The sequence below is a fragment of the Nannobrachium achirus genome (genome assembly GCF_963921795.1).
Source record: "Nannobrachium achirus genome assembly, chromosome: 20".
Lineage (NCBI taxonomy): Eukaryota > Metazoa > Chordata > Actinopteri > Myctophiformes > Myctophidae > Nannobrachium > Nannobrachium achirus.
In genome coordinates, this window is record NC_137827.1 from 35975237 (window position 1) to 35991349 (window position 16113).

The following is a 16113-nucleotide window of genomic DNA, read 5'->3' on the forward strand; positions in this document are numbered from 1 at the left end:
ACAGGTGCTAAAAGTTTTTATTTTATTTATCTTTTTAGATTTAGTCTGTTATTTGAGAATAAAGCACCTGTCAAGTGTAGGGTGACCACCATACCTCCCGGTTTAGCCGGGATTGTCCCGATTTCAAGCTGTGTGTCCCGAGTCCTGACAAATATCTCTTAAACATTAATATGTCCCGGTTTCCAGCATTCATACAGTATTTGTGCATTGATTATAGGTAGACTTAAATACTTTGCATTGCTTATTTCTGTAACCGTATTCCATTTACCCAGGAGTCCAGCTGTTTGTAGATCATGTCTTGATCAATCCCCCCTCTGTTCATAGGTGACCCAGGAGATCTCTGATCCAAGCAGAGTATTCCGTCTCCTTGGATCTGACAGGTTGGTACTCGGATATTAACATTTTGCCGAAACTCAAGCAACATATTAAACCTTAGCAAGCATACAAAATTAATTGGCTTATAAAAAAAAATCTCACCTAATAATAAACACAAACAAAATGCTGTCGGGTTTACTTCGCACCTTCTCCTATCGCTCTTTATCTCGCTTCCCCTGCTTATCTCCCACTTAATTCCATGCTACCGTTGCTCTGGTGATTTACTGCTGCCCTCATGACCTCCATAAAAGCAGGGCACTCTGATAACTGCTGGATGGATTAAGTGTGTGTCCTCCCACTGGTCTCAGTGTTTTCATATTACCTGGTAACCAGCAAAACAGCCCACTCCTCTCCTGGGTCCTACATGACCCACAGAGCCCTCCTCCATATTTGTCCCTGGAGGTTCTCCTCCTGTCTTGCGCTTCCTATCTTGTACAATGCCAGAGCTACAGTACCAGCCTGCAACTTTTCTCCCTCCACAGCTGTCCCCTGCTGACCCTGCGCCCTTCTCTCTTTATCTCCCTTTATCACCATCTTTCTGTTTGACGCCTTTTTTCTAGCTTTGGCTCGTTTCTTATTTGTCCTATTTTGACACAGTATCCTTTCAGTTGTCTGAATATTCTTGCACTCTTTCTCTCTCTCACACGTGCACATGTTTGCACGCAAGTGCGCGCACACACATGTGTATATATACAGTATATACGGTATATACATTAAATCAAAGAACACTGTCCTCTTCTGTCTGTCTGCCACATGAGGGAACCAGGGACCGGGTAGGGGTGAGGTCTGCAGATTAGGAGGGTGGGGACTTAATTTTGTTGGTTCCAGCAGATCAGTTGTTTGCACTGGACCCACATAACCAAATTATTGTGCTTATTGCAGATCAGTCGTTTGCTGGGATCCTTCTTTTAATATTTTGAAAACTTTTGTAAAACCTGGGTTTTTGCTTTTATTTATGAAACTTTTTTAACGTCATAACTTGTCATGTTATTGACAACATACTGATTTACTTCAGTGAAGGAGGTTATCTGCAATGAAGCCCAATTAGACATGATTACCGTCAGCGGTTCCCCCGCTGTGTCCTGGTCTCCCGGGCCCAGCCCTAATCCTGTGGCGCCGGAGCAACAGTGCTGTCCTAGCCTTCTCCTCCGCCCATGTTTTATTCACTGGCAGCTGGGCACTGCCAGCCTGGTGTGAGTGTCCTCCACACCTCTGTAATTTCATCTGATGGAAGGGACAGTAAAGACTGTACCTCGTTCGCAAAGCCCTGCTCATCTGTCACCGTTACGAGACCAGACGGATGGCATCTGTAGATGTAACCCTTACTGTCATTGTGATCTGGCCCTCATCCCACTACTGTCTTCAGTCTGATTGAATGCCTTCATTTAGTTCAAGGTTATCGTGCTAGGACGTGGTTCTCTGAGCAATGTGAGAACCAATATAATGGTAATTTCTTCTGAAATTGTTAGCAAATTTCAACTGTATTGATATGCACTTGGAAGGCAACATTAATAGCAGCACCCTGTGTGTCTGTTTTTTGACTCGGACAAGGCTGTTGATTATATTATGATCTGCAGTGCAGAGCCACACAGGTTTCAATAGGACAGTCACAAGTTGTTAAAATCACAGTGAGGGTGTGTCCAACTATGATGAGTATCTCCCAGTCTTTGCTAACATTTCACAATGAGACGTATTTGAATATGAGTGTGGTTGTTCTAACTGTGCCTTACCGCTGTGTTCCTCTGACAGGGTGGTGGTCTTGGAGAGCCGGCCCACGGACAACCCCACGGCCCTGAGTAACCTTTACATTTTGGCAGGTCATGAGAATAGTTACTAAGTCCTGTTGCCATCCCCAAAGACTTGTGGACAACCAGAGATGTGAAATAGGCTGCCTCAACTTCTGGGAGAGTTAACCAGCCTTTTCCATCAGTATGACCCTTTTCGTGTCAAGGGAACACAACTGGCTTGAAGAAACAATTTAAGTGGAAATGTTTGTTACTGATCACAGGATCCACAGGTCAGTAAAGAGGAACTGCAATCCACGGCCCTCCTCAAATACGGATCCACAAGTAGCCTTACAACATCAACACCTCCAGCTGTAAACCCTGCTCTTCAAGGCAACACCGAGGAGCTTTTCTTGAGCCGAATGTGGAAATCACACACAAAGAAATCTCAAATGAACTTTTGAAACCCAGTGTCCTCCTGTCCCCGCTTTTTCTGTAGGCCAGGGTCAGAAGAAACTGCCTGGGAAGTTTGTCCACCCAACCAGACTCTGTGACCAGTAACTTGCTGCGATTCAAGGATACAAAACAAAAAAGTGGCTATATTGTGTTTGTAAAATAGTCGGTGTCGGGTGAATTTGGGAAAAGCATATTTCCTGCCCTGTGGCAGACAGCGGAGTCGAGCGGACTGTTAGAAGCAGCATAGGTATTATTTGACAAAGTGCCATTAAAACACATTTATGATAGTATTAGCAAACGGTGGGAGATTTTTTTTTTAATGATTGTGGAGAATAAGAGGCTTTTGTAACACCACCGGCAATGACTGTTAGTGGGAAAAAAATCATCAAGCGGAGATGATTTACATGCTCTATCTAGTCAAACTAATAGAACGATTTAAACAGATTTTAAAAGCGGTTATTTATTAATCTCTAAGCAATAGGGTATGTTTGATTTACTGGCCGTGAGGTTCACAGCCAGCGACAGACAGGTGGAGTCCTGCAGTGAGTGGGACAGCCCCACCACTCCTTCACATAGGATTAACTACCTAGAGAACTGCTGTCAAGCAGCTTTGGGTTATTTTACTGGGCTAGTCCCGTTTGGCCGGTGTAGCGATGGGGCGGTCCTTTCCAACAGACTGTAAAGCAAGCGATCTTCATCCCATTCATGCGTTTATCGTGCGCTTGCCCATAAATATAACGATTGCATTCACCTCGGCTTCGCGGGCACTCGCCCTGCTGCGCTCGGGCGCGAAGAGCAGGACCAAGGTCCGCTTTCCTTCGCGCCGCTTGCAATGTCGTGGACAATAACTGTGACATATAACCATTGTATTGCTCATCAGTACGGTAGGAGAGCCCGTTCGTACATTTGCCCGTTAGTCTACTTCGCCGCCGCTACACCGCCCTATCGCTACACCGGCCAAACGGGATTTTCCCATTTTACTGCTATGTAATATAGTTATCTCTCTACCTGCTCCCTCCTCAGCTGCATTGTTTTACAGAAGTTGAATATAATGTCAAATGTTTTTCTTTAACCCCCCCCCCCCCTCCTCACTTTTATAGACCTTTTACTTCCATTCATTATTTGCACCATGTAAGCACTTTTGTACATTTTTTATTTAAAATGACAAAATGAGGGACAATGCTTGGTTTTGGTAACATCTGCGCATTCCCTTTAGCAAAACCTTAAAAGGATGCTGTTTTTGTAATAAAAAGGCTAATTTTAACAATACTATAAGTCATCCGACTACTTTTCTTTCATTTTGTGCATGTATTTGTGCATGAAAAGGTTTTGTGTGTGTGTGTGTGTGTGTGTGTGTGTGTGTGTGTGTGTGTGTGTGTGTGTGTGTGTGTGTGTGTGTGTGTGTGTGTGTGTGTGTGTGTGTGTGTGTGTGTGTGTGTGTGTGTGTGTGTGTGTGTGTGTGTGTGTGTGTGTGTGTGTGTGGAAATGGTTTCTCCTATTTTGTCCTATTTGTTTACTTTTGTTTTGCAATGATACACTGTTGAGGACATGACACTCCTCAATGCACAGCTAATGAGACAGAGTGGGGGTTGGTCGAGTGAGTTGAGTGGAGAGAAATGAGTATACATTTTCCATTATTTACCTATTTAGTCTTCCATTCCACTGACTTCACCATCCAGCACTAATTGGTCTCTGTGAGACAACACTTGTCAGGTTGTAGCTGTTGCTGTTTTTGTCTGCCCTTGAGTGTCATGTTGGATGATAGATGATGTCATACTACTACAGAAGGTAAAAGTTAGGCTTTGAGCCCTTACTGTGACCATACAGTATTGCGTACTGAAATTAGCCGATCTACAAGCTTACGTTTGTCGCCAGATGGAACTTTAAGGCACAGTAGCATCCTTGAGATGGGATCAACATTTATTGTTGGCTTTGGAGGATACTGACCATAACAAATACGACTTCAACATCAGTATTTCTAATCAATTCATGCATTATTATGCCATAATTATGCATACAATCTGAGATTATTTATCACCAAAAGGGTATAATGTGGCTGGCATATAAAACATGTGTTGTCACATTGCAAATATTAAAAACTGCACATCCACAAATTTCTTGTAGTCTACCCCTATGTCTACCCTATGTTATTTGCGAAACAAATTGGCTTGTTTTGGTGCAGTTTAGGCTATGGGTGCCGCCCACTCTGTGTCCCCGAAGCCGCAAACATGAACAACATGTGTAGGGAGGGAGGTGGAGTCTGAGCAGTCTGGAAGAGCTCTGTGGAGCTACTGGTGGAGTGAATTTTAGTCCGTCCATCCTCCAACCAACCTGGAGAGGAGGCACCGCATGCCCGCTGCGCTGTCTATCTGCTCACTGAAGTTACCGCCGTGGAGCATCTTAACGACGACTCACTGTAAGTTGTCTATTATAGTCAAATTTAGAGGTTTAGAATCTAAATGACATTGTCGGTTTTATGTTCGCGATGCGACTTTGATACAACTTTAGGAATAGGCCTACTTACTCATATATCTGCTACTTAGTATGAATGTACATAGATTAGTTATTCCCACCAAGCTGATCAGTTTTGATCTAGACTAGCTCAGGTCGGATGTATATGTTTGAGGCATATTAAGAAGTGAAACACTTTGATTTCATTGCAACTTGCTCCAACAGAGCCAGAGTGCTAGCTATTCATTTTGCCCTGTAGAAATCATCTATTTGCAATGCAAATGTTTTGGTTGCGTAATCTGTGCAGGTGTAACGTTGCTCCAGCAATCAAATAGCCTATTATAGCCCTACTGCCAGTTTAACAATGTAGCCTATAAATGGCCTTTTAACCCATATTTATTTGTCAAGTTATATTGCTTGATAGGCTATTCAGTTTTAACGTTGGACAATTTGAGATGTAAAGGACCCCCAGTGGCGTAAAAGTAGGCCTACATTTATTTATAGCTACTTACTAAGTATTTGTATTTTACTAGAGTATTTCCACTTTTTTTCTCTGCTCCACTACATCTCACATCCAAATATTGTACTTTTACCACTAAATGTATTTGAAAACTCTATTTATTGGTTAATTTGAAGATATCAATTATATTATTATTACCAAGACGCCTAAGGGCGAAAAGCGACCTCGCGCAGGACAGAATTCATTATTAATGGACCAGACAGTTACCCATATATGGAGATCCCTGATAACCATATATGGAGATCCACGTATATGGAGATATGGGCATATTGTTGGTTGGATCGGCGGTTCAACAAAAAACTTGTTTCATACTGTAAGCTACATTGTGCAAGTACAGTAATGGCAGGGGAAGTAGCTATTAAAGAACATGTAGGCAAAGATCTGAGCTATCTGTGTGAAAAAGTTGGAGTCTGTAGAACCAGTGCTGTGAGACCCCAGACATGCTTAGGCTACTTGGTTACTCGTTATGTGAAAGTCATATGACGTCTGACATCGTACATACAATCCCTTTTATGCCCATACATGGAGATCCCTGTCTGTAGAACCAACCTTGCGGGCTGTGAGACCCCAGACATCTGTCCGTGCGTGTCAGCATCTGTCTCTCAGTCCTTGTCCCCTTTTATGAGCATAAAAGGGATTTTAGTGTGGTTGCCCTAACAGGGCATCATCTGGGAATGAGATGTAGAGGTCAGCTCCATATGATCTAGGTGATGATGATCCAGTCGTCTCCATGTATGGATATCCAGGGTTTGATCTTTGATGAGGTGATGTCACGTGATGTTACAATGTCAACATAATTGAGGCGTTACAGACATTACAGAAGGACGTACTGACAAGATGTGCCGGTTCTCATAGTTAACTGCGACCTATGGTCGCAATAAAACATACATTAACCACTTTATCCCTATTTTATACCTAAGCTATTTGAAATGTAGATCTGCTATTTTCAAACATTTTGTACTTTTACTTCTGGTACTGGTAGGCCCACTTTAAGTACATTTTTAAGCCAACACTTTCATAATTTTACTGAAGTAAGTTTTGAATTCCAGACTTTTACTTATAATAACAGAGTATTTCTATGTTGCAGTATTGATACTTTTACTTAAGTAAAAAGTATGTGAATACTTTTTCCACCACGATCTTGTCCAAGCATAATTTAAATCACGTTATGCAGGTTAGGTAGACCTATTATAGAGTTTTTAGAGACCAGGGTTGTATCATCTAGCCTGGCATAGCCAGCCTATATACTAATGCAGCTAACTAACTGCAGCATATATCCCCACCTTGTTTTAACATGGGTGGATTGTCAAGCTGAGCTAGGCTATGTATCATCTGCACAAGCATTCATTTGCGTCTTTGCACGTTGCAGGGACAAGTGGCCTGCAGCTCTGTTGATGTGCTCGGTTTCTAGTCCTGTCTCTGAGCCTGAGGATGGAGAAGTATGAGAAGATCGCAAAGATCGGTGAAGGCTCCTACGGTGTGGTGTTCAAGTGCAGGAATAAAGACACAGGACAGATCGTCGCCATCAAGAAGTTTGTGGAGTCGGAGGATGACCCCATCATCAAAAAGATTGCACTGAGGGAGATCAGGATGCTCAAGGTAGGCCTAAACACCCATTCTCCAAACTTTTACAATAACTTTCCATAATATATCCTGTATCAGGTTTTTAAAGACGTGCTTGATCCTTCTAATATAAAATAGATTAATCCATGTTTAGGCGTTATTAGCCTAGTGAGAGCAAAATATGCCACATTCAATGTAATATTTAACAAGTAAGACGCCTTAAGGGCGAGAAGCGACCAAAGAGTGTGGGAAAACAACAGAATAAAAAAAAGTAGTCATTGTAAATATGGCAATGTACACACACACACACACATACACAGAGACTAGGGCTGTATTGACTCAGGAAAAATACATACACAAGCAAAAGAGTGCGCTGCTGGGGTCTACAATAGGGTTCAATGGACGTCGAGTGACGTTAGTGAGTGATGTAATTACGTCTCGACGTAACGAATTTTGGCACATCCAGATGTGCCAATTTCCCCCACAATGCACCTGGATTCAGCTTCTTCCGGCTGCTTCAAAACACCACTGAGCACTTGCATTGAAATGAATAGCTGGGGGAGGGGCTATCCCTGTGTGCGTGCGTGCGTGTTGCGTTACAGGTAAGCATTAGTGATGGGCAATCCCGTTCATTTCAGTGAACGGATCATTTTGTTCACGTTCACGGTAATGATCCGTTCAAAAGATTAGTTCATAGCGCGATCGTCCCGTGAAAAACACAATCGCGGGAGCGTTTTTATTACATCGCGAGTACAGCCCGCCGTCGCGTCCTGTCTGCCGGCCGGGGCTTTTAGGGGGAGGGGCGGGGGTGTGAACGAAAGTGTGAACGACCCATTTCAGGGATTTGAACGAATCGTTCACGAGTCATGCTAATGATTCGAATCTTATGAACGAATCACTCATGAACGACACATCACTAGTAAGCATTACAGGCAGTGTGACAGGCAAGAGTAACAGCGTGACAGAAGGTTTTCACAATAACTGCAACCAGCGGTCACAATAACATGCAGGATGCATACATGCATAAGCTATTACTTGTTCACTTCCAGAATTCCTTATCTCAAAAATATTAAAGGAAGTAGCCTTGTATGGTCCCCAACATCACAGAATGACAGAATCATCAGAGGCCATACGGCTAAACATTTTAATTCCAGTTGTATTGAGCAGATATGCATATCGATGTCCTTTTGAGGGGAGCTCTGTCCACTTCAATTCTTATTGTTAGATTAAGCTGTAATTTGTACTATATGATAATGTGACTAAAGCATCACAAAGACTTACTTATACATATTTTTCCTCATTTGGAAAATGATCATTGCTTTTATTGTTGGTGGCTATGCATCCTCTAGGGCATCCTTAATACCAAGTGCTAATGACATGTCTATGACATATCTATAACATGTCCATTATCTTCTGTCTGTGTAAGTGCTGCAGTGTAGTGGTGGAAAATAACTTTTGGTGGCTATGCATCTTCTAGGGCATCCTTAATACCAAGTGCTAATGACATGTCTATTGACATACAGTATAACATGTCCATTATCTTCTGTCTGTGTAAGTGCTGCAGTGTAGTGGTGGAAAATAACTTTAAGTACTGTACTTAAAGGAGCTATAGTCACATTTTTTCTTGAAAAACGGATGCTAAAATAAAAATAATGTTTCGAAAATATTTTATAAAAAAAGAAGCTTCATTTATGATCATATACAGAGATCATACATATCAGAGGAAAATATTGTACTTTTAATCCACTAAAATTATTTTACAGCTTTAGTGACTACTAGTTACTTTAAGATTTTGATTATTATCATAAAACATACATTAACCACTAAAAGCCTATATTTTGGCTATTTTAGCCGATCTGCTATTTTCAGATTTTTTAACATTTTGAAAACTTGAAATGGGACATTCTGTGTAATAGTTTTTCCACCACTGGCTGAGTGCAAAACACCTGTCAGAAGTAAGAAGCCCCTTTAAATGCTCATTTAAAGTCAGATCTGGTATTTGAGACTTGACTTGGCATTCATTCAACATCGTCATCACAAGTGTGTCTGTGTTTCTAATTGTATGACTCAGATGTTTTGGAGATGCAAGTTTCTGTGTAAAGAGACAAGAAATTAATTCTTGTGACAAATGGTCTGTCTAATCTGGATATGCCAGATGCTTGTTTTTGATTATGAACACAATTATGAACAAAAGAAAAACGCTGGTAATCAGCATCATCATAATCAGCAGATTACCCTCTTTCTTAGTGTATTTATTTTGTAGTAAATTAATCAATTTACAATTCTTTATTTAATTATGTGCATGATTGTGAACAAAACATACTGGTATTAAAATGCATATCTTGTTTCAATTCTGAAAAACTCAAACTAAAGTGATTGTTTAGTCCCTCTGTAGCAGATGGCTTTGTTCCCTACTGGCCACCCTGGACATCAGATGCTAGCCTCATAAATAGGACGGGATGGGGGCAGGTTGTCATGGGCGACAGTCTTGTTTATTATTACCGTCTGTTTAGGGGTTTTTGTTTGTTTTTTGACGTTACTCCTCTGTCTGATAAGACGAGTGGGAACTTGCCCTGCTGAGCAAACACTATACTGTACACAGTGGGGGAAAGTAACTAAGTACATTTACTCAAGTATACTGTATTTAAGTACAATTTTGATGTTCTTTTACTTGAGTATTTACATTTTTCAATATTTTATACTACGCCCTTACATAGGTCAGAGGTACATTTTTACTTTTTATTCCACTACAGTTATTTGACAGCTTTAGTCACTGGCTACTTTGTATTTAGATTTAGATTAAAAGATGGATTAACCTCTCAAGCACTATTTTATACACTGGCTATTCCAAAATAACTGCTAAGTATATTTTGATGCCAATACTTTTGTACTTTAATACATGCCTTTTACTCGTAACAGAGTATTTTTATAGTGTGGTCGGCTACCTTTACTTAATTAAAAAACTTGGAGTACTTCTACCACTGACTGTACAATTCAGTTCTAAAAGGCAATTACTTGATCGGTGCAATTGTAAAAACACTGTATTCCCAGATCACCCTGCTCTTACTACTGTGCAACAATTAAACAAGCCTTTGTTCCAAGATGCCTAATTACAAACCTCTGAGTGATTCTTTTGTTCTTGGTGTTCTTTGTGTCATTGCAGCAACTGAAGCACGCCAACCTGGTCAATCTGATTGAGGTGTTCCGCCGCAAGCGGAAACTGCACCTGGTGTTTGAGTACTGTGACCACACTGTCCTCAACGAACTGGACCGCTACCCTAGAGGGTACGTCTGTGTAGACAAAATTAAGATATTTATTTATTTATTTGAGATGTAAGATGTAATGTAATGAGAGAGGGAAAAGAGATTGACAACAGGAGGGCTCCCATGCAACACATGTTGCAACAACATGGAATCCAGGACTGTACATTTATGTGGAGTCGTGGACTGTGCATTAACTGGTGGAGACACCAGGGTCTTATATTCATATTAATTAGGACTCGCACAATATTATTAAGAAGTTGTGAACTGGGCATATGTCATTGTGCTACTATATAACTTAGTAGTTGTCTTATTCTTAATCATGCATGCTACACAGTGTGTCTGTGTAGTACATACTGCATTCATCTCCTGATTGCGACCGTAATTACTTCATATGTTGTGCACTAAACATAGGATAGACCACCTGTGTTGTCACGAAATGAGGTGAATCAAAGTCTATGTTCTTTTGTTGACCCCTTATTAATTTTACATTGCCTCCATTAAATCCACTGAGTGGATGTTAAAGGGGAAAGTTTAGGAGACAAGTTAATTAATGGGTGATTTCCAAGCATTTAGACTTGGATTATGCAGAAGGAGGATGCAAGAGTATGAATGGGGTCTTCCATGGGCTACGTACACAGTGGAAGTATACAGTCAGTCAGTAATATTGACATACCAAGAATTTAGAACAGGGCATGGTCCTGTGTTGCAGTACCAATTCATCAAGTGCCAATTCATCCTGTGTTGTACGGTATATCCATATACACTATGCACTGTGCTTTGTTCAGCTCCTGACAACTACAGTGCTTGTCTCCAGGGAAACTGGCCTGCTCGTTGTTGGAATGTTTACAGTGATGTACTCCCAGAATGCATTGCTGGTAGAATTGTTGGGACCCTCATTTTTACTGTGTTTTGCTCTCCCCCTCTCTCTCTCTGGCCCGTAGCCTCCTGGCCACAGAGGACTCCGAAACTGGGGGCGGAGACTGTTATTAATTGTCAGTCACAAGTCTCGATTTAGCCATTTCCCTGGCAACACTGATAGATGGTCCCTGAACCAACAATGCCTCAGTGTGTGTTGAGCATCGCAGCAGCTCACAATAGGAATGGCAGGCCTCTCTACTATGTCCCTCCAAAGCCATCTGACAGAAAAGAAGATGTCTGAAGAGCAGAGTCTCAGAGACAGAAAAGTAGACAGAAGTGTTATGACAGGAAAAGTGGAAAAGATGAGCATGCAAGAAGGGAAAGCGGAATAGGTGGAGAGTTGTCATTTATGGGCTCACTGTCTTGTTAGAAAATTGCATTTCAAGAGACTCCTGTCAAGGAGGTTGCCTTAACGAAATAAATGCATAAACAAAATGCTCTTGATACAACACAGGCCCTTTTTTAATTAGGTTCATCTTTTAAACTTGCATACGGTAAAAATTGTCATTACAGGCCAATGATTTTGAATGTGCTTGTGGGATCTCATTCTTTTGGCAACTAATGCCGCTCCTTCCATATGATCTGCAGTGTTCCAGAGCACCTTGTAAAAAGCATAACCTGGCAGACCCTCCAAGCTGTCAACTTCTGTCACAAACAAAACGTAAGTGGTGTTGATATGGACGTGTTCTGAATAGTTACTTTCTCTGTGGTTAAACTGCTTTCTTCCCATTTACATTGCTCACTTGTCAAGTTCAACATTTCTATATGTTTTAAGATCCATTTTGTACCACATAAGACAAAGGGGTTTATGTGTACATTTAGGATAGCATACAGTACTATTAGCATAACAACTGTGTAGTAGCATTTTCCGTTGTCCAAACTACTTCTCAAGTGCCTTAGGATTCCACACAACTCCTCCCTCCCCCAGTTCCACCAAGCCACTGGTTTTATGGCTTTTTTCTTCTTCTTCTTTTACAAGAATTCCTTCCCCTGCCTTCGCCAGCAGTTAATGTATCACCTAGACACAACAAACTACGGGGGCCCCTTTAACTGGCTGAGGAGCTAAACTCCAGGCCTCAATGTCTTTAGTTTCTCTGAATCACACCTATTTGTCTCCAAAAAACACAAACACAATGGCAATCGAGGTCCACTATGGCATGTCTTTTAACTTCATTGTGACTGACCGTATTTTTCTTGTTGTTGTTTTTCAACCCTTGGCAGTGTATTCACAGGGATGTCAAACCAGAGAATATTCTCATCACCAAGCATCAAGTTATCAAGCTCTGTGACTTTGGCTTTGCCAGGATACTCAGTAAGTGCTTGTGGTTTGATGGGACATTTCTTTTCATTTCCCTTCCAGTGCCACCTAGTGGCCATTGTTGTATGTCATTTGGCATTTCTAGACCAGGGGTATTCACAGCACAACTTAAGTGAAGCACAACTTACATGTGTGGGCTGTTGGACACATATAAATATGATTGAACAGTTATCTGCTTTGCACAAAAGGTCAATGGAGATTAGTAAGGATTTAGGTGCACCATGGCACTTGACCCTAACCCTACCATAAATGTATCTCCAAGCGATCATATCTCTGTTTGTTAAGGTACGGGGCAACACCTAAGTGCTGTAAAACTAAGGCCGGATTTACACTGGCAGCTAAATCCAGCCTGAATCAGATCTGTGCCACATCCAGATTGGAATCGAATTGGTTTAAATGGTCACATGGTCACATGGAACAAATCAGATTCCAATCTGGATGTGACAAAGATCTGATTCAGGCACTGCCAGTGTAAATGGGGCCTAAAAGACAAAAAGTCACAAATATATCTTTGTTGCAAATGATCACTTAGCTAGGTCTGCTCAGCTTACTGTTTTGTATTAAGGGAAGGTATCATTTGTACTAATTCTCGGTTGTGAGTATACACAGGTGTCTTAAATCTGTATTAAGTAGTTTTACTACAATGACTGTCCATAATGTATATACAATAACTTCGGCTTTCGTTTAAATGAAGTGGAAACATTTACCCTTTAGTTAAACCCTGTCACGTTGCTGTGCTATGTCTGTGATACCAGCTGGTCCCTGTGATTACTACACGGACTATGTGGCGACGCGCTGGTACCGCGCCCCTGAGCTGCTAGTGGGAGACACACAATACGGCTCCCCAGTGGACGTGTGGGCGATCGGTTGTGTGTTTGCTGAGCTGCTGTCAGGGATTCCCCTATGGCCTGGCAAATCAGACATGGACCAGCTCTATCTCATCAGAAAGACTCTGGGTACGCTTAATAGAACATTTTTGCTACCGATTTTCTGTTCGGAGGTCCAATTTTTCCTATTTCAAGTAATTATAATATTTTATGGATGCATCCTAATGGTGAAATACTGAGTCGAACAACTGCGTGATGTGGTCATATGACAAAATATAAATTTGGCTTAAAAAGGCCTGGAAAGCGTTTACTTGTGTCATTTGAAAAGATGAGTGAGATTTATACAATGAAGTATAAAAGTGTCTTGGGATTATGAGCAAATGTTCACCAGTTTAACTATCTGGAACACAACTGTTGAGGTGCCCATTCATTAGCAAGGCCGTTAACTCTCAGTGAAATTGCTCAAGAGTTGAAAAATATGGTACAGATAAATGAGGTCTGCAACTCAAAGACAAACATACGTGGCAGAAATTAATATTCACAGACTATTCACTACAGTTATACCTCTGTAAAAAATATATATCCCTTTTCTGTCCTCTATAGGAGACCTGATTCCTCGACACCAGCAGGTCTTCAGCAGCAACCAGTTCTTCAGCGGAGTGTCCATTCCGGAGCCACAGGAAATGGTGAGGGGAAACCACATTAGAAGAAACAAAAAAAACACAACAAAATTAAAAGGTTTTATATCTTAAGATAACATACAGCTGTATCATTGTATAATGTATTGTACTGTATATCTCCAGGAACCTTTGGAACAGAAACATCCTAATCTCACACACCAAGCATTGAGTCTCATGAAGGTAATGATGAGGTTTTGTGCACACACGCGCACGCACGCACGCACACACACACACACACACACACACACACAGGGGGGAAGGGGGGAAGAGGGTGCTGTTGAGACTAGCCTGGTGGGGGGGGGGGAGGGGGGGGGAGACAGAATTCATAGATCTAGAACACATAGAATTCATAGATATAGAACACAGAATATGTACAGTACAGTGTTGGTGGGTAAACCACCGCTCAGTTCACACGGGTGTGATTTTTACATTATAATGGCAGTTGACTGTATTCTCTATATAACATGACATGATGCAAGTTAAGGGATACAGTATGTACAGTAAACTATACATCACCCTGCCTGGGTTTATTTCACAATGCTCGCTATACATTATTCTACTCTATATCTGATAGTAATAATTGCCATAGACTGTTTGTTCAGTAAGAGGGGTCTTCCTTTCTCTCCTGCTCTTTAGAGAAATGGAAAATGCATTTTCAGGTTGGGATACCTAATTTATCCAATCAGGCGAGAGACCTTGCACAGAATACAGAATAAACAAAGTATGGAAGTGATGGCACTAAGAAATGAGCTGAGAACATTTAATGAAAGGGACTATTTTCCGATTGGCTGACATATTTCACCCACCTGAAAATGAGATTTCTTTCTCATTTTTATTAAAGACCTGGAGAGACTTTGAGCAAACACTATAACAACGATTACTATCAGAATATAGTACTTTAACCTTTTAAGAAAAAAACGAAAAAAAAAAAAACGTATGTTTTAACCAAAACTATCACTTGAATGTTGAACTCCTAGGGTTGTCTGAGGATGGACCCAGCCGAGAGACTGACCTGTGAACAGCTCCTGGAACATCCCTACTTTGATAGTCTGAGAGAAAAGAATGAGACCATGACAAGAGAGCATGAACGTACAACCAGCAAGAGGCTACGGTTACCCCGCAAGCACCTCCCTCCTGGGGTAAGCCATTTCTTTTTAAAGTAGTGAAAACAAACAAGAAACCACTGCATTTGATACCATTTTATTCATGTATGAAGCAGCATTTTGTTTTGTGTTCTGTTTTGTTTGATTCAAACTGTTTGGGGGAGGGGAGGTCATAAACTTATACACATTACCACCTTTTACCATCTTATTTAATGTGTCATCTAGAATTGCTGACATTGATTTATTTTGTCTTAGTATTTACCGCAGCTTACCAGCAGCAACATCTTTCCAGCTCTGGACAACAAGAAGTACTACTACAGCAATCTGCGCAAGTTCAACTACCATCTACCGAACATCTAGATGCCAGACTGAAACACCTTGAATAAACACCTCAGGACAGCTGATTGTAGAAGCACCTTAGCTTTTATTAGCAAGCAATTGGATTCAACCAAACTCTCACTCACTCTCTCAATATATGGGTGTATGCAGGGTGTCTCCTTTGTGACATCATTCTATGCACTATATATCCACTAAAAGGTTCAGATGGGTTTATATATGTTGCCTACATTTCAAGCAAAATGTTCTTGTATTTTGTTATAAATGCAGTTGATGACAAGGAGCAATCCACTGCTCTGCTTGTAGATGGTCAGTAGACTGGAGGTTCAGTTATAATATAAACTGCCTTGCCTAGTTTGCCAAATGTTTATTTTTTATATATGTATACAATGATGAACTCGGTATGAATGACTTGTTTGGTAGCACATTGTGTTTTAATACGGCTTGTCTAAAGTAAGTTATATTAATGTGGAAAGCAAATGCATTGGCCCTTTGTCAAATCAAGCAAATGAGAGTGCTAAGCAGATTCAAATTACAGAGCCTGACTTTAATGATTTGTGTTCATCCAGAAATGTATC

The 16113-nt window shown here is 41.1% G+C and overlaps 2 protein-coding genes across 5 annotated transcripts in view; both read left to right on the forward strand.

Moving 5' to 3' along the window:
* map4k5 (mitogen-activated protein kinase kinase kinase kinase 5) overlaps positions 1-3804 on the forward strand; it is a 50962-nt gene extending 47158 nt beyond the window's left edge. For all 4 annotated transcript variants that reach the window (XM_080749965.1, XM_080749966.1, XM_080749967.1 and 1 more), the window contains 2 exons: positions 325-380; positions 2125-3804. In XM_080749965.1, coding sequence (XP_080606091.1) covers positions 325-380; positions 2125-2212 — 144 coding nt within the window. In that variant the 3' untranslated portion in view covers positions 2213-3804. The remainder of the gene's footprint in view (positions 1-324; positions 381-2124) is intronic.
* Positions 3805-6957: 3153 nt separating this feature from the next.
* Positions 6958-15565, forward strand: cdkl1 (cyclin dependent kinase like 1 (CDC2 related kinase); the record flags this gene model as incomplete). Its single annotated transcript, XM_080750028.1, has 9 exons — positions 6958-7125; positions 10253-10374; positions 11860-11932; positions 12493-12583; positions 13345-13545; positions 14020-14102; positions 14220-14276; positions 15074-15235; positions 15455-15565. 9 exons carry the CDS (start codon positions 6958-6960, stop codon positions 15557-15559), a joined length of 1062 nt encoding a protein of 353 aa, XP_080606154.1. The 3' UTR covers positions 15560-15565.
* Positions 15566-16113: the final 548 nt, after the last annotated feature.